Source organism: Myxine glutinosa, chromosome 4 (assembly GCF_964187855.1).
Source record: "Myxine glutinosa chromosome 4, kmMyxGlut1.1, whole genome shotgun sequence".
Classification (NCBI taxonomy): Eukaryota; Metazoa; Chordata; class Myxini; order Myxiniformes; family Myxinidae; genus Myxine; species Myxine glutinosa.
The window spans coordinates 213,555,009-213,573,414 of NC_136264.1; the positions used below are offsets into that span (position 1 = coordinate 213,555,009).

Here is an 18,406-nt window from a genome sequence, read left to right on the forward strand (position 1 = left end):
TCCTGCTCTCAAATGTTGTGTTTGTGTCCTTCCCCCTCTCTCCCCATCTTGTCTACCGCTCCCGATGCTTTTTGTTTTATGTGTCGGTTTGTCGGTTATGTGTCGGTGTGTCGGTTTGTCTTTCTGTGTGATAAATGTTCGCTCCTTCACGAGCCTCGATCTTGTATACAAAAAAAAAAAAAAAAAAAAAAAAAAATTAGGGGTCTGTACAACCATTCATGAACTTTATTTGGTGCAAATCGGATAATTTTTAGCCAAGTTACCTCATACCGCGAGTTGTTATCTATATATATAAAACACAGTTTGTGTGTGTAATGTTACCGATAGACTCCTAAACGGAGAGGCTTACGTGCTTGATATTTGACAGACATGGCCATTGAGCCTGGGACAAACATGGCTGAACTCAAAATATTTGACGATCCATATTTTTTATTCATATTTACCTCAGCGCATTTCAGCGAAGTACCCGCTAATCTCAGCCGGTTCCATAGCAGCTCGCTGATTCGCTCAGAGCGATCACGTGATGTTCCATCCCGTCACACGTCACACGTTTTTTCACCTTTTATGCGATCGTGTTTTGTATCGATTTTGTGCGATATGAATTAAATGTCTTTGAAACAGCTGTGAAACGTCTTTCCACAACCCTTCCGTAACCGATTGGAGCAGTTCATTGCCACACAAAATGAGATCCGCGAAGCGAGTTGGTCGAGTCATGCTGACCAAGATGGCGACACGGCGGCTTCACTTTTCACGGAGTATGAGCGTTCTATATCTATCTATAATTCCAGTAATCTCTGTGTGTCTGTGTGTCTGTGTGTCTGTGTGTCTGTGTGTCTGTGTGTCTGTGACCGCTGTTTCTCGACAACCACGGGTCCGATATACTTTTAACTTGCCAGGTATATTGCTGGGGACCCGAGGATGTGCCTTTTCAAGGTTTCATATTAATCGGACAATTACTTACCGAGCTATGTCCAAAAAACGATTCAACCAATCAGAGAGCAGCGAGCTATCACGTGTGCCGAACGTGGCGATCAGACTCTGCCTCGGACGGCACATTTGACAGCGTATTCATTTATTTCACGTTGGAAAACTATGTTGCCGTTAAACTATGTTTTAAAACGAATTCAAACTGCGATTAAATTAAAACGATTCATCGTAACTGCGATTTGCGAACTTCCGGACAGTGAAGACTGTCCGGCAGCACGCTTTCCGGCAGCCAATCACAGAACGCTTTGTTGCGTAGGCGTGGCCGATGTGAGACGAGCGGAGCTGAGCGCGTTACGAGCTGACCGCCATTACGGTACGTAATTCGATTTCTTATGCGCATTATTTCTCCCAATTCAGTCAGAGCGAAGGGCGGAAGCGAAGAGCGTTGTTTTTTTTGTTTACGGGCGTACGGGCGGGGTAGAGCGTACGGGTAGCGTTTTTTTTTTTTTTTTGGCAAGGAACGGGCACCCACGTACGGGCAATGCCCTAGTATTTTCAATTCAGTGCGCCCGTGATTTGTAGCATAGACATGACCATTGGGCCTTCACGGTGTAATTTGTGCGAGGCTTTTGTCCGATTGAGCTTGAGTCGAGAGGGCGAATGTACGGGTTGGGAATGTACGGGTCTCCCTTCCCCCGCCCGGCAACGCCAGTACTGGAGGACGTCACAGGATCGGTGAGTCTCCAAAATCCGCTTCGTGCTGTTGCGAATATGCAGGACTATGTCCGATTGTTGTGCTGCTCTCCGACCATGAGAACTGCAACGTCATTGTTGACTGGCGATCCCCTTCCCTCCCCCTTCCCCTCCCCCTCCGTCACCCCTTCCCTTCCCCCTCCACCCTACCCCTCCACCCTACCCCTCCACCCTACCCCCTCCACCCTACCCCTCCCCTTCTCCCCTCCTCCTCCCCTTCTCCCCTCCCCCTCCCCCTCCCCTTCTCCCCTCCCCCTCCATTTTCCCCCTCCCCCTCCCTTTTCCCCCTCCCTTCCCCCTCCACCCTACCCCCTCCCTTCTCCCCTCCCCCTCCCTTTCCCCCTCCCCTCCCCCACCCTTCTCCCCTCCCCCCCGTTTCCCCCTCCCCTCCCCCACCCAGCAATGCCGGGTACTTCTGCCGGGTCCCCCCTTCCCCCTCCCCCCTCCCCCTCCCCTCTCCCACCCCCTCCCCCTCCCCCTAGCCACCCCTCCCCCTCCCCCTCTCCCATTCCCTCACCCTCCCCACCCCACCCTCTCCCCCCCCCCTCCCCCCTCCCCCCTCCCCCTTCCCCTTCCCCCCTCCCCCTCCCCCCTCCCCCATCTCCTCCCCCATCCCCCTCCCCCCTCCCCCGTCCCCCCTCCCCTCCCCCCTCCGGCCCCTACCCCCATCCGCCCCCTCCCCCCTCCCCTCCCCCTCCCCCCTTCCCCACCCTCCCCTCCCCCCTCCCCCCTCCCCCCTCCCCCCTCCCCCCTCCCCCCTCTCCCCTCACCTCCCCCTCCCTCCTCCCCTCCTCCCCTCCCCCCCTCCCTCCCTCTCCCTCCTCCCCCCTCCCCTCCTCTCCACCCTCCCACCCCTCCCCCCTCCCACCCCCTCCCATCCCTCACCCTCCCCATCCCCCCCTCTTCTCCCCTCTCCCCCTCCCCCTCCCACTCTTCTCCCCTCCCCCCGTTCCCCTCCCCTCCCCTCCCCCCCCGTTCCCCTCCCCTCCCCTCCCCCGCCCGGCAATGCCGGGTACTTCTGCTAGTTTATATATAATTCACACATAGTTGAGTACGTGCAGGCCGCTCCACGGAGCGACCTTGCGGGCTTGTTTTAACTCCGATTTACATTCTATTTCCACTTTTAGTGAGAAGTAGGGGTCTGTGCAACCATTCATGAACTTTATTTGGTGCAAATCGGATAATTTTTAGCCGAGTTACCTCAGACCGTGAGTTGTTATTTATATAATTCACACATAGTTGAATACGACCCGAGAATCGCAACGTCACTCCATTTAACTTTATTAAAATGACGATAAAGACGTTTCCTTATATATCCTAATTTAAAATGTTCAAGGGAATAAAAAGACCATTTGGTTCACACCACTCGACTGTCCAATCAGCGGACGGCTCGCATCGCCTTCGCCCAGCAGGCGCCAATAGGATGGCGTGGTAATATGGCATCGTATCGGCCATTAATCGGATGCTTTTGGGTCCCAAAGTCGGCGAATTCAGATTTTTCGAGTATGGCTGTACGTGATAAACAAAGAGCGTGGTTCGTAGATCGTAAATCCATTAGTGCCGTGGGCATCGGGTCACTGGGTGCGGCGTAAAAGGGATAACAAAGTCGAGTCCTTACGGTATTATTATATAGATGCTATACATGTACCATGGCTATTATAGTATGCCATACATGTACCATGGCTATTATAGTATGCCATACATTTACCATGGCTATTATAGTATGCCATACATGTACCATGGCTATTATAGTATGCCATACATGTACCATTGCTATTATAGTATGCCATACATGTACCATTGCTATTATAGTATGCCATACATGTACCATGGCTATTATAGTATGCCATACATGTACCATGACTGGTGTGTACTTTACCCGGTGTGTACCCCAGTTTAGAATAGGTACACGGTATCCCTGCATGTTGTAAGAGGCGACTAAAAGGGTTAGCGTCAGGAAGGGCATCCGGTCATAAAACATTGCCTCAAAAAGGGAACCATGACAATTACAATTACATATGGGCAGGGTACAGCCCGAAGTACCCCGTGGGGGACCTCACTCCCTCTCGTCAAAAATCAAGGTGGGGAACCCGATCGAAGCAAGGGTGGAATATCACTCCATTTATGATGACGAAACGTCTGATGCCCCACGTGGAGATCGGTTTCTGAGGTTTGGGCCATGGAATGAAACGACAATGACAGGGAGATCAAGAGAAGTGGTGGAAGTATTGGTCAGAAGAAGAGTGGACATATGTTGTGTGCAGGAGACGAGATCGAAGGGAAGTGGTGTGAGAATGGTGAAGGGTAGGCAGGGACAAAAATATAAGTTTGTGTGGCAAGGGTGCCCGGAGGGCGTGAATGGAGTTGGTGTCCTGCTTTCTGAGGAGTTTGTGGACAGTGTGGTGAGTGTGACTAGAGTGAGTGAAAGGTTGATGGTGGTGAAAATGATGATTGGAAAGCTCTTGGTCAACGTCATCTCGGAATATGCTCCGCAGGTCGGTCGGAGCGATGAAGAGAAGGACAAGTTCTGGTTTGCAATAGAGAGGCTGATGGTAATCGTGAAAGATGAGGAAGTTGTTGTGGTAGGAGGAGACCTAAATGGACATGTGGGAAGGAGTATGGATGGTTTTGAGAGAGTTCATGGGGGTTACGGATATGGTGTGAGGAATGGGGAAGATGAAAGGATTTCGGAGTTTGCTGATGGAGCTGGTTTGTTGATTTGTAATACTCAGTTCCAGAAAGAGGATAATAAGCTTGTTTCATACACGTCAGGTGGGTCGACGACAACCGTTGACTTCCTGATGGTGTGTAGGCGAGATAGGGGCCGCCTCCCAGACACAAAGGTGACCCCGGGGGAGGAGGCTGTTTCACAGCATCACTTGGTTGTCTGCGACATAAGGGTGAAAGGTGCGAGGAGAGCTCGGCGGGTGAAGTGGCAACCGAGAATGAAGGTGTGGAGGTTGAAAGAGGGGACAGTGAGGGAGGCATTAAAAGAGAGCCTGAGTAGGGTCGAGGATGATGTGGTTGAGCTTGAAAGTGGTTGGATGTCAATGAACGATAGTCTGTTGGGAGCCGTTGGTGAGGTATGTGGATGGACAAAAGGACCACCGAGGCACTCGGAAACATGGTGGTGGGATGATGAAGTTGGAAAGAGGATTGACGAGAAGAGGAAGAAGCTCAAGGAGTGGCAGAAGGTGAAGGGTACGGGGGCAGAAAAGGCAGAGCATGAAAGTTATAAGGCAGCCAAGAGGGCTGCAAAGAAAGAGGTAGCAAAGGCGCAGGAGGCATGTAGGAAAATGTTCGGAGAACGCTTGGATTTGGAAGAGGGTCAGAGCGCGGTATTCAGGATTGAAAAGCAGATAGCGAAAGAGAGGTGTGATGTGATGGGGGTGAGTTGCTTGAAGGATGAAGTGGGACAAATCGTTGTGGACCCAGATGGAATTAAAGGAAGATGGAAGAGATATATGGAAATGCTGTTGAATGCAGAGAATGAATGGGAAGGCAACATAGAGAGTAACCCAGTTTTAGGACCGGCAGAGAAGATAACTGAGAAGGAAGTTGAGGAAGCGATAAAAGCAATGAAGAGTAGAAAAGCGGGAGGACCGACGGGAGTTGTGGGAGATATGTTGAAGGCAGCAGGAAGTTGGGGTGTGAAGAGAATGACATAGATCTGTAATCTGGTGTGAAAGAAGGCCGCATTCCAGTGGATTGGGAACTGAGTACCCTCGTCCCTCTATACAAGGGGAAAGGTGGCCCTCTGGACTGTGGCTCGTACCGAGCGATAAAGTTATTGGAGCATGGAATGAAGGTATTGGAAAGGGTGTTGGAGAGGAGGATAAGGAAGAAAGTGAAGATCGACGAAATGCAGTTTGGATTTATGCCAGGAAGAGGAACGACAGACGCCATTTTTATTGTAAGGCAGTTGCAGGAGAAGTACATGGAGAAGAGGAAGAAGTTGTTTCTTTGGTTTGTTGATCTGGAGAAAGCATTCGATGGGGTTCCACACAAAGTAGTGACATGGGCATTGAGGAAGTTAGGAGTGGAGGAATGGTTGATCAGAGTAGTGATGGCAATGTACGAGAGAGCACGCACAGCTGTAAGGACGAAGGACGGGAACAGTGGTGAGTTTGAGGTGAAGGTGGGAGTGTATCAGGGGTCGGTACTAAGCCCACTACTATTTGTAGCTGTGATGGAGGTGCTGGCTCGGAATGTAAAGGAGGGTTTACCGTGGGAGTTGTGTGCAGATTATCTGGTGTTGATTGCAGAAAGTATGGATGGACTGATGGAGAAGATAAACAAGTGGAAGGAATGTATGGAGACAAAAGGTCTGAAGGTGAATATCAGAAAGACTAAGGTGATGGCAAGTGGTAAAGCATGTGGTGAGGTGGAAAGAACTGGGAAGTGGCCGTGTGCTGTGTGCAGGAAGGGTGTCGGAGTGAACTCCATTCAATGTACAATGTATGCTGAGTGGGCATATGACGTCACAGCTGGGAGGTCTATCTCGTCGGACGTAAGTGATCGCAATGCCATAACGTGGACTGGATCAACCTCAAGATTATCTCAGGGCTTCACCTTGCATCTTTTGCAGAATGACGATGTGAAGTCACACCCAGTCAAGGCATGAAGCCCAATCATGGCCTTGGTGAGACCGAGTTGTTTCTCCTCAAGACGGGCAGCTATATGTGACACATCAATGTATCTTTCGTTGTTGCCAGAGCCATAGTCCATGTTTATGGACTCATCTTCAGATCTTCCTACGTGGCCATGAAGTAGGATGAGGACGTCAGTATCGGAGGATCTCACGAATGTTTCCGTCAGTGATGTTGCTCACATGGAAAGCAATGAGAGTATTGGCTTCCTTGTGCTGAACCAGAAGGTGATCTGGTATGTTGACTTGCAGCAAGTCATTCTCATCATTCTTGATCCATACAATTTCCACTGTGCTCAACGTACAGTTTTGTTCCCAATGATTGGCCTGTACTGTGGGTTCCTCCAGTCCTGCATGAGGAAACGGGAAAACTCTTCCTTTGATGGCAAACTCGTTCTTTAGGAGCTGTTATTTGTGGAGAACAAGATGGATTTGTTCTCCTCGGCTGGAACAAACTTTCACCAAAAGTTCCCAAGACGTGGTTGCTTATGAGGACTTGTTGTGGTGATTTGTCGATGTATATTCTGGGTAGTTATCGGATCGTTCTAATGCAATGATTTGGAGTTGGGAGAGTGATGAGGTGATATGTGGGGTATATTCTGGGTCGTTATTGGATCATTCTAATGCAATGATTGGGAGTTGGGAGAGTGATGAGGTGATATGTGGGGTATATTCTGGGTCGTTATTGGATCATTCTAATGCAATGATTGGGAGTTGGGAGAGTGATGAGGTGATATGTGGGGTATATTCTGGGTAGTTGTTTTTGGATCGTTCTAATGCAATGATTGGGAGTTGGGAGAGTGATGAGGTTATATGTGGGGTATATTCTGGGTCGTTAGTGGATCGTTCTAATGCAATGATTGGGAGTTGGGAGAGTGATGAGGTGATATGTGGGGTATATTCTGGGTAGTTGTTTTTGGATCGTTCTAATGCAATGATTGGGAGTTGGGAGAGTGATGAGGTGATATGTGGGGTATATTCTGGGTAGTTATCAGATCGTTCGAATGCAATGATTGGGAGTTGGGAGAGTGATGAGGTTATATGTGGGGTATATTCTGGGTCGTTAGTGGATCGTTCTAATGCAATGATTTGGAGTTGGGAGAGTGTTGTGCTGATATGTTGAGGTATATTCTGGGTAGTTATCGGATCGTTCTAATGCAATGATTGGGATTTGGGAGAGTGATGAGGTGATATGTGAGGTATATTCTGGGTAGTTATCGGATCGTTCTAATGCAATGATTGGGAGTTGGGAGAGTGATGAGGTGATATGTGGGGTATATTCTGGGTAGTTATCAGATCGTTCGAATGCAATGATTGGGAGTTGGGAGAGTGATGAGGTGATATGTGGGGTATATTCTGGGTAGTTATCAGATCGTTCGAATGCAATGATTGGGAGTTGGGAGAGTGATGAGGTTATATGTGGGCCGTGGGGTATATTCTGGGTCGTTAGTGGATCGTTCTAATGCAATGATTTGGAGTTGGGAGAGTGTTGTGCTGATATGTTGAGGTATATTCTGGGTAGTTATCGGATCGTTCTAATGCAATGATTGGGATTTGGGAGAGTGATGAGGTGATATGTGAGGTTTATTCTGGGTAGTTATAGGATTGTTGTGATGCAATGATTTGGAGTTGCGGGTGATGGTGCTCACGAGGTGATATGCAGGGTAGGTGAAGCGGATTTGGTATCGAGGGGAATATTTTCTGGTGTAATATTTGAGTTGTGATTGGGTTGGGGGAGCGGTATTGGTTGTTATGCTGTTCAGGTATATTCTGGGGTTGTCCTGCTCATGCAGTGAACCAGAGGAGTAATGGAGGGGGTGAGGAGGAGTTTTGTTGATGTGGTGTGAACTTTGGGTTTGATCCTTTTGTTCGGTGAGATTATGGTGGTTGTGATCTGGTTGCTGTTGAGTGGAGCTGATAAGGTCATAGGAAGAGTAATATATTGACCATCTGAGTTTTGTGATTCGGGTAGCGTCGGGGTGCTGCCGCTGTGATTTGGGTAGCGTCGGGGTGCTGCCGTTGTGATTGGAGTAGTGGTGGGATGCTGCCGCTGTGATTCGGGAAGCGTCAGGATGCTGCCGTTGTGGTTCGGGTAGCGTCAGGATGCTGCCGTTGTGTTTTGGGTAGCGAAACCTTGGTGGTGGTTTCGCTACCTTGGTGGTGGTTCGAAACAATTATCTGTTGCCTTGGTGGTGGTACCTCGGTGATGTATCTGGAAATGTCTTGGGGACAAATAATTGCATTTTAAGACACCTTTTGTCATGAATTATCCTGTGTTGTAAATATTTTTTACATCGAATGCTTCTTTTAACGTCAAAATCTTAATAATTTTTTTTATAAATAGGATTGAACTGGGTTCATGGAAAGCAGGGAAACCATAAATAATGAATGAAACAACATTTGTGCTCATCTTCCTTTTGCTCAGGTGTTCAATACACAGTCGCTTCACCAAGATGTCCGAAGGCAATGTGTCGCCTTCCTGCGCAGAAACAGAGACAAGTTTGAATCAGTAAGTTGGGATTGGGAATGAACTCTCGATTGATTAATTTTTTAACTTAACACCGTCACCTCTTTGGTGCGATGGTTGATAACCGACAAGAACCACAGGTGGACACGATAAGACAATGTGCGAAATAATTTCAACAGAATCGACTCTCTACATTCCAATGAGCTTCTTCTTAATTTGATGAACTTTTCCCCCCCTTTCCGGAACCACAGTTTGTTGAGGGTTCTTTTGAAGAGCGGTTGCACCTGCTCTCTAACACTAAGGTGAGCCTATCGGTTGCTCGATGAGTTGGTATCTTGTAGAAATGTAGGAAGACTTTTTGGGTTCACTGTGGGGGTTCTAAATTCTGAAATGTTCACCAACGCCCCCCGCCCACCCCCATTCTCCCTCTTCCATCTCCTTCCCCAAGGAATGGGCAGGCGAAATAGAAATAAACGCACTTTCAATCATGTACAGGTAAGTGTGTTCAGATTCCTGGGTGTCCTATGGGATCATCACTCAATCCTGTTATTTATTTGTTGAATTGTAAGAATATGTGACCTTTGCACCCTCACTATGAAACCACCTTTAAATAACTACTTTTCCTTGGTCCATTAACGGTGACGAGTCTTCACTTGGTCCTTAAAAAGGAGCTCTGCTAATTGGTTTTCCAATGTAAACCGCCATTGGAACATGACCACAGTCACGTGGTAATGCAGCTTAAATGGTCATGCAACGATGTGGGAATGATTGGTCATAAATCTTATTTGTTCTCGTTAAACCAAATTATGATTGCTGTAAAACGTGTCAGATGTGTACTCCTCTAGAACGTGTCTGACGTGTACTCCTCTAGAACGTGTCTGACGTGTACTCCTCTAGAACGTGTCTGACGTGTACTCCTCTAGAACGTGTCTGACGTGTAATCCTCTAGAACGTGTCTGACGTGTACTCCTCTAGAACGTGTCTGACGTGTACTCCTCTAGAACGTGTCTGACGTGTACTCCTCTAGAACGTGTCTGACGTGTACTCCTCTAGAATATGTCAGACGTGTACTCCTCTAGAATGTGTCAGACGTGTACTCCTCTAGAATGTGTCAGACGTGTACTCCTCTAGAACGTGTCTGACGTGTACTCCTCTAGAACGTGTCTGACGTGTACTCCTCTAGAACGTGTCGGACGTGTACTCCTCTAGAACGTGTCTGACGTGTACTCCTCTAGAACGTGTCTGACGTGTACTCCTCTAGAACGTGTCGGACGTGTACTCCTCTAGAACGTGTCTGACGTGTACTCCTCTAGAACGTGTCAGACGTGTACACGTCTTGAACGTGTCTGAGGTGTTCTCCTCTAGAACGTGTCGGACGTGTACTCTAGAACGTGTCGGACGTGTACTCCTCTAGAACGTGTCAGACGTGTACTCCTCGAGAACGTGTTGGACGTGTACTCCTCTTGAACGTGTCAGACGTGTACACGTCTTGAACGTGTCGGACGTGTACTCCTCTGGAACGTGTCGGACGTGTACTCCTCTGGAACGTGTCAGACATGTACACCTCTTGAACGTGTCAGACGTGTACACCTCTAGAACGTGTCAGACGTGTACTCCTCTAGAACCTGTCAGACGTGTACACCTCTAGAACGTGTCAGATTTGTACTCCTCTAGAACGTGTCAGACGTGTACACCTCTAGAACGTGTCGGACGTGTACACCTCTAGAACGTGTCGGACGTGTACACCTCTAGAACGTGTCGGACGTGTACACCTCTAGAACGTGTCGGACGTGTACTCCTCTAGAACGTGTCTGACGTGTACTCCTCTAGAACGTGTCGGACGTGTACTCCTCTAGAACGTGTCTGACGTGTACTCCTCTAGAACGTGTCTGACGTGTACTCCTCTAGAACGTGTCGGACGTGTACTCCTCTAGAACGTGTCTGACGTGTACTCCTCTAGAACGTGTCAGACGTGTACACGTCTTGAACGTGTCTGAGGTGTTCTCCTCTAGAACGTGTCGGACGTGTACTCTAGAACGTGTCGGACGTGTACTCCTCTAGAACGTGTCAGACGTGTACTCCTCGAGAACGTGTTGGACGTGTACTCCTCTTGAACGTGTCAGACGTGTACACGTCTTGAACGTGTCGGACGTGTACTCCTCTGGAACGTGTCGGACGTGTACTCCTCTGGAACGTGTCAGACATGTACACCTCTTGAACGTGTCAGACGTGTACACCTCTAGAACGTGTCAGACGTGTACTCCTCTAGAACCTGTCAGACGTGTACACCTCTAGAACGTGTCAGATTTGTACTCCTCTAGAACGTGTCAGACGTGTACACCTCTAGAACGTGTCGGACGTGTACACCTCTAGAACGTGTCGGACGTGTACACCTCTAGAACGTGTCGGACGTGTACACCTCTAGAACGTGTCGGACGTGTACTCCTCTAGAACGTGTCAGACGTGTACACCTCTAGAACGTGTTGGACGTGTACTCCTTCAAAAGCAAACTTTTATCTTTACTTTTAATTGCCTGTGCGGCGTTTTTTTATTGTCCTTTATCAGAACTCCTCTCCCAACCCACCCCCCATTCCTCTATAAATATCTTCCCCTATAATCTGCCTTGTCGAGGTATGGTTAATTAACACCCTTTGGAGGTTTGAGTCTCTTTGCAGATGGAATCTTTAAAATGACCTTGCAACATTTGTGTGGAAAGGCCCTTCGGTTCCAGCTTGGACTGGGCATGCAATACAATGCAGGATGGTTGGTCTAACACATTACTACTACTATAACTACGACCACTATTACTACTTCCATCAATATATCGGAAGTAGTTGTAGTAGTAGTAGTCGTAATAGTCTTGTTAGAACATCCACGAACCTCCTCAGGCCCGTTAAAAACATATCTTCATGCCACGCTTGATAATACTTATGATAACCTTCCACTGTTCTCCGACACAACTAGCAAATGAAGGGTTCACCCCTGTCCGTCCATCTGTGGGCATGGTATCTCAAACAGTTATCGACAGATTCGGGCGAAACTTGGTGGACAGGCTGTGTGTGTGTGTGACAAGGCCAAATTAATTCGATTTTGGTTCAGGTCCGGATCCAGAAGCGGCCTATCAATGGGATACAAAATGTAAACTGTTCAGCCTGGGGGAGGTATGCGCTCTACCGAGTGCCGTTCCAGTTTCCTTGTGTGTGTTCTTCTTGCAGCCGAGACTTCATCATCTATCAGGAACCGGGCTGCCCTCCTGCTAATGTTACGGAGCATGGATTCAGGGATAAGGTAAGGCGATGAGCCACAAATCACAGCTTGCTTTGCGTTTGGTGGCATTACGTAGGGAGAAGTGTTTGTGTGTAACTAACTTTATGTAGTTTATTGCTTTTGGTACTTCCTGAAATTTTCCTGAAAACGAATGAATCTGAAAAGAAGTTTTTTATTTCAGTCATAACTTCAGACATCAAAAATGCATCCTTTTCCAACCATTTCCCCTTAAAAAAAAAAAAACCACACTAATCCAGTTATTTTAAAACACTGTACTTTTGCATTCTTATAAATAACCACTCGCTGCATAGTTTATCCACATGATGTCATCATGTGCCTTAAGTCTTAAGGGAATTAAAATGTCTTGTTTTTATAAATTGATTTGAGAATATGCATTTTTTTTTTTTGGAATAAATAACATTGATTTTAGAAGCTCTCTGAGCCATTTCAGTTAACAATCCTTATCCCGGACACACAATACATATAATTATTTGCCCCAATTCTGCAGCTTCCTGGGGTTTCTTAGCATGTGCGAACCATTTCGGACGTAAAAAATAAATAAAAAGGAAGGAAGGAAGGTTTGTGCATGCGCACACGTGGAAAAATTGCAAATGCCAACTTTGCGACCCCTCTCTCTCCCCCTCCTCTCCCCAACCCCCCCACCCCGCCCCCCCCCCATTCTTAATATTTTCATCAGTGAAGCACGTGTATAGCTATGCCATTATTTATAACCCACCTAATTGTTGTTTTTCCATCAACAACAACTTTTTTTAGCAACTACACAAGGATTAGTATTCCCTTTAGTGAAGCGATGGGTCTTGTATGCTTGTATTGTTTCAAAGAAAGATCAAAATAATTTATTGTGCTTTACCTATGCTGTGCTCACCCAGGTGTTGCTCTGCTTCTCCAACGGTAACCACTATGACAGTGTTTATTCACGTAAATTTCCTGCTGTTGCCGGTATCTGCCAAGGTGAGTTGTTTGGTCATTAACTTGAAGTAAGGTTAGATGTTGCATTAACAACTAGAGAGTTCATAGAACATCTTAGACCTCCCCCCCCCCCCCTTGCAGTTTTGAGTAAAAGGACATGTATGGGCAGGGTTTTTAAAACCCTTGCTTTGCCTTTCTGAGCATGATCTACATTTCCTATGAGCCGCAATTTTGTCTGAATCTCTGTATTCCCCAACGATGAGAGTGCGAGCGACACAATTGATTGGTTGAGATGGTGCAATGTTTTGTTTAGGTACTACTAAACTGGAGGTTTTAGGAAGTGCAAGCAAGGCCATTTGTGTTTTACAGTGTTCGAATATATAATCAATTTAAATAAAATAAAGGTTTTAAACGCTGTAGAAAAAAAACTGAAAAAAACCCATTGAATCTGTAATTTGCCACCGTTGATGCAGTGTCTTTTACAGCATCTTATTCAACACGTGCTCAAACTCATTTTAGGACGAGATTCCATAAAATTTGCCAAAGTACAATACGTTCTTCGATCATGGACTGGTGTCTGTGGATGGACAGAATGAACAAATTGTTTAACCCCGCATTGCGCTTCGCGTGTCGCAGTGTGATATGGATAATATTATGGATAATACAGATACCGGGTGGCATGTGTCGTGCCGCTGTCTGTACACCTCTAGCTGTTCTGTACGAGCTTCTCTACGAGCATGTTTTTGATGTGAAGCGGGAGACACTTCGTGCTGCTGTGGAGCTCTACCGCAGTCGCAAGAACAACGACAACTCGTCTGAAGAAGCTATCCTCGAGAGCTACGGGTTAGCTATAGATTGGGCTCGTGGGTCGGAGAAAAACGTGTTTGTTCATTTGGCCTGCCCTATCGTTCTTCTTTTCCAGTGTTTAAGACTGAAGCATATGTTTGTGTGTGAATGTGTGTGTGTCGATATATAAGTGCGATATATACGTAGCATTCAGGACATGGTCATTCAGAAAAAATGGACAAATTGACATAAATTAAGGGATATGAACCTGAGATCACATTGTCATGAGCGAGGTTGGCAGGAGAACCGACATTTATACGCACACCCCTCTGAGATTTCTAGCCAGGCTTTGAATCTGGGCCCAGCTATGAACTGCTCTTTCTTTTGTTTAAATATGTTTAAACTTTCCCCTGCAGTGTTTTATTCAGTGGTTTATTACAACACGCTGTTCTTCCTACTTAAAAGGCTTTTTTTCAATTTCCTTATCAAATCATTGCATTTCAAACTAGAGGTTCCAGGGAACCTGAACTCAACTGGTCTATATCAATATGGTTAGAATATGCATAATAGAACCACAAACGATATAGTTTATATGTGCTAAAGAGGTACAGTAACGTTGAAGGTTTGATCAAATTTGATCAGTATTTGTGGCTTTTAGAACTTGGACGTCATCCAAACTGATGTTTATGGGTCAAGTCATGTCATAGGTCACGACGAGGTCATTTTTCGGACATCGTCAAAACCCGTAATATATGTGTTGAGGTTTGTTACATACTGTCTACACACCAAGTTTCAGCCTTCTAGCTACATTAGGAAGTACCAGATTGACAAAAAATGATTTTTAACTCAACTGGACTATGTCCAGCTGAGTTTTTGTCGACACCCAGTGTCCGTCGTCCGTCTGTCTGTCTGTCTGTCTGTCGTCGATAAACAATTTGACGTCTACGCTCTAAAAGTCACAAATATTGATTAAATTTGATGAAACTTGTTATGCAGCATCTTTAAGACATAAACTAGTTTGGGATTGCATTTGGGCATTGCACGCATATTGAAATATTGAAAAATTGAAATATTGAAAAATCAATTTTTGTCATATTTTTAGCACATATAAACTATATAGTTTGTGGTTCTATTATGCATATTCTAACCATATTGATATAGACCAGTTGAGTTCAGGTTCCCTGGAACCTCTAGTTCAATATGGCCGCCCTGCCGCACCCATTTTTGGGCGTGCAACACCCAAATGCAATCCCAAACTAGTTTATGTCTTAAAGATGCTGCATAACAAGTTTCATCAAATTTAATCAATATTTGTGACTTTTAGAGCGTAGTCGTCGAATTGTTTACAGACGACAGACAGACAGACGACAGACGGACTAACACTGGATGTTGACAAAAACTCAGCTGGACAATAGTCCAGTTGAATTAAAAAACAAAAATCGATCTCTTACAGTTCTTCCTCTCGACATTCTCTAAACGTACCTTCATTCCACCCCTCCCCTAAAGTTTTCAAACGGATCTCTGAATTGAAAGTCACAATAAACCCTTGTAATAAATGTTTGTTTTTCATTAATCGTCCAACACTTTCTAATCTCCCCTCACCCCTCCCCTCCTAAACTCCCCCCTCACCCCTCCCTTTCAAATCTCTCCCCTCACCCCTCCCCTCTGAACTCTCCCTTCTCTCCTCCCCTCCGAAACTCACCCCTCTCCCCTCCCCTCCAAATCTCCCCCCTCACAACTCACCTTCAAATCTCCCCCTTACCCCTCCCCTTCAAAACTCCCCTCACTCCTCCCCTTCAAAACTCCCCCTCACCCCTCCCCTTCAAAACTCCCTCCTCCCCCATCCCCTTCAAAGCTCCCCCTTCAAAACTCCCCTTCAAAACTCCACCCTCACCCCTCCCCTTTTAATCTCCCCAATACCATCTTTCTCAAATTCTTCCCTCTCCCCCATCCTCCTCGAAGCTGCCTCCTCCCCGCTTCCTCTCACTTCATCTCATACCTCCACCTCCTCCAACCTTCTACTTCGCTCTGCCCCACCCTCAAACAACACCTCACTGTACCTCATCCAATCACCATCAAACCTTTTGTCCTCCTCATCCTTCCCTTTCTCCTATCTCTTCTGCAATCTCTGACACACTATCAACAGCTCTCCCTACCTCCCCCTCTCACCCCACATCTTACCCTACCCCTCCCTGTCCTGTATCTGATGCTCCCCCTTCCTCTTCTTTAACGGTGTGGACCTCAAACATCCGGGGCCTTCACTCAAACCTGATTGATCTCTCCATTCAGGTTGCTTCTGACAAACCAGACTTGATCTCCTTAACAGAAACTTTCCTTCTTCAAGATGTCTCTGATTCCTTAACATCTCTTCCTGATTACTCCCTCCTCTGGTATGATAGACGTGACCCTCATCCTGGTGTTGGGGTTGCTATCTTTATGAAAAACTCTCTTCCTCACTCTCCTTGCACTGCCCTATTTCTACGCCACCCCCAGGAGTACCTCTGGCTACGGCTTCCCCTCCGTTCCCACCTTTTGTTCATATGTGTTCTGTACCGTCCTCCAAACAGTGATGACTCCATTTACATCTCGCTGTCTGACAACATGGACCAACTTCTATCCACTCATCCCAACTCTCTCTTCTCATATGTGGTGACTTCAACTGTAATCATGCCAGCTGGCTGGTTGTGGGTTCCTCTCTCACCAGCTATGGCATCTCAGCAAAGGACTTCTGCGACTCATTGGGACTGACACAATCTGTTTATTTCCCGACCTGGATCTCGGTCAACAGAGCATCTTCTCTTCTTGACTTGGTATTGACTAACTTCCCTGCAAATGTCTGCTGCTCTTATTCTGCTCCAATTGGTTCTTCTGATGTGCTTGTTAAAGTGGACATCTCTCTGGCCATTCTCAGATAGCCTCCTCAGCACTGACCAGTCTGGCATTTCACTCGGGCTGACTGGCATGGTCTTCAAGCAGCCATCAATCATCTGGACTGGTCTCCCATCTCTACTGCCTCTGACATCAACTCTTCTTGGGAATTCTTCCAAAGTAAACTGCTCTCTCTCAAGCACCTGATTTATCCCATCTTGGCTTCAGTTGTCATACCCTTCCTCCCGTCCACAGTACAGTGAATCTTGTTGTGAGGCAGTTGCCCTGAAACAACTTGCCTTCGCCTCCTGGAAGGCAAATCCACCCAAAGGCAACCTCAGTTCCTTCCACAAAGCTCGGAACAAGTGTGTGTCGACCCTCAGGAGAGCCAGTAAGCACTATCTCTCTTCTCTAAAGACTGAACTCTCAAACCTGTCTCCCTCTTCCAAATCCTGGTGGCGTCTGGTCAAATCTGTTTCTGGTGTTTGTTCCCCCTCCATCTCCTCCCTTACCTCAAACGTCCACACAGCTGACACCACACGTGACAAAGCCGAATGCCTCAAGTCGGTCTGCCTCAAAATCTTGTTTCCCAAACCCGTCTCTCTCTGTACTCATCTTACCCAGTCGTACCCAGCTGCTCCTGGACTCTGTGTCCTTCTCTCCTGAAAGAAGGTGGAGACGTTGCTGTCAAGCCTCGACTCTGATTGTGCAACTGGACCAGATGGCATCAGCAGCCCACGAGTCCTAAAATCCTGCTCCTCTGCCTTTTCACACCCTCTCTCTGTTCTTTTCACCCTCTCTTTTGCTCAAGGTCATCTGCCATCAGCTTGGAAATCAGCCAACATCACCACTTTACACAAAAAATGTGCAAAAATAGATCCTTGCAACTACAGACTAATCAGCCTGCTCCCAATAATCAGCAAGGTCATGGAATCGGTCATCATCGCTTCTCACATCAAATCTTTCCTCTTCTCTAATGGCTTGATCTCCGATCATCAATTTGGATTCAGACCAGGTCATTCTACTCTGGACATGCTGCTTCTGCTGTCTCAACAATGGATGGAGGTCCGCAATGCCAAACAGGAAATAATATATCTCGTGCCTTCGATACGGTCTGGCACCTTGTTCTGCTCACCAAACCCTCCTCTTATGGTATCCATGGAAACCTTCATGCATGGCTTGGGGAATTCCTCTCTGGTCGTAGCCAACGTGTGGCCCTGAATGGAATTCTCTCATCTCCCCTTCCTTTCCAGGCTGGAGTTCCTCAAGGCAGTGTTCTCGGCCCTGTGCTTTTTCTGGTCTTCATCAATGATCTCTCCGACTCTCTGGAAAGTCCTCTCTATCTCTTTGCTGATGACTCCACTCTCTGCAGCTCCATATCTCAACCCTCAGATCGGCAGTCTGCAGCCTCCTCACTCTCTGCAGACCTGGACAAAATCACAAACTAGTCAAACAAGTGGAACATGTCTTTCAATCCTGACAAATCTCACACATCTCATGATGTCTTTCCGAAAAGACCGTCTGGAAAACCCTCCCATCTACTTTCACAACAATCCTCTCCAATAAGTTCTGTCACTCAAGCTCTTGGGTCTCACTATCTGCCATGATCTTTCCTGGGAAAACCACATTTCCAAGCTGGCCTCCAAAGCCAGTCGCTGACCGGGTATCCTCCGTCATGCAAAGTCCTTCCTTGGCACACCTGAGCTCCTCATCACATACAAAGCTTTCATCTGCAGCTCAATGGAATACTGCTCTCCCCT

At 47.0% G+C, this 18,406-nt stretch overlaps 1 protein-coding gene across 3 annotated transcripts in view; it reads left to right on the forward strand.

Annotated features, from left to right (window-relative positions):
• The window catches only part of OTUD4 (OTU deubiquitinase 4), an 88,444-nt gene that overhangs the window by 18,648 nt on the left and 51,390 nt on the right, over window positions 1-18,406 (forward strand). For all 3 annotated transcript variants that reach the window (XM_068114382.2, XM_068114385.2, XM_068114384.2), the window contains exons 2-7: window positions 8,754-8,837; window positions 9,047-9,097; window positions 9,244-9,290; window positions 12,011-12,083; window positions 12,953-13,034; window positions 13,703-13,835. In XM_068114382.2, coding sequence (XP_067970483.2) covers window positions 8,754-8,837; window positions 9,047-9,097; window positions 9,244-9,290; window positions 12,011-12,083; window positions 12,953-13,034; window positions 13,703-13,835 — 470 coding nt within the window. The remainder of the gene's footprint in view (window positions 1-8,753; window positions 8,838-9,046; window positions 9,098-9,243; window positions 9,291-12,010; window positions 12,084-12,952; window positions 13,035-13,702; window positions 13,836-18,406) is intronic.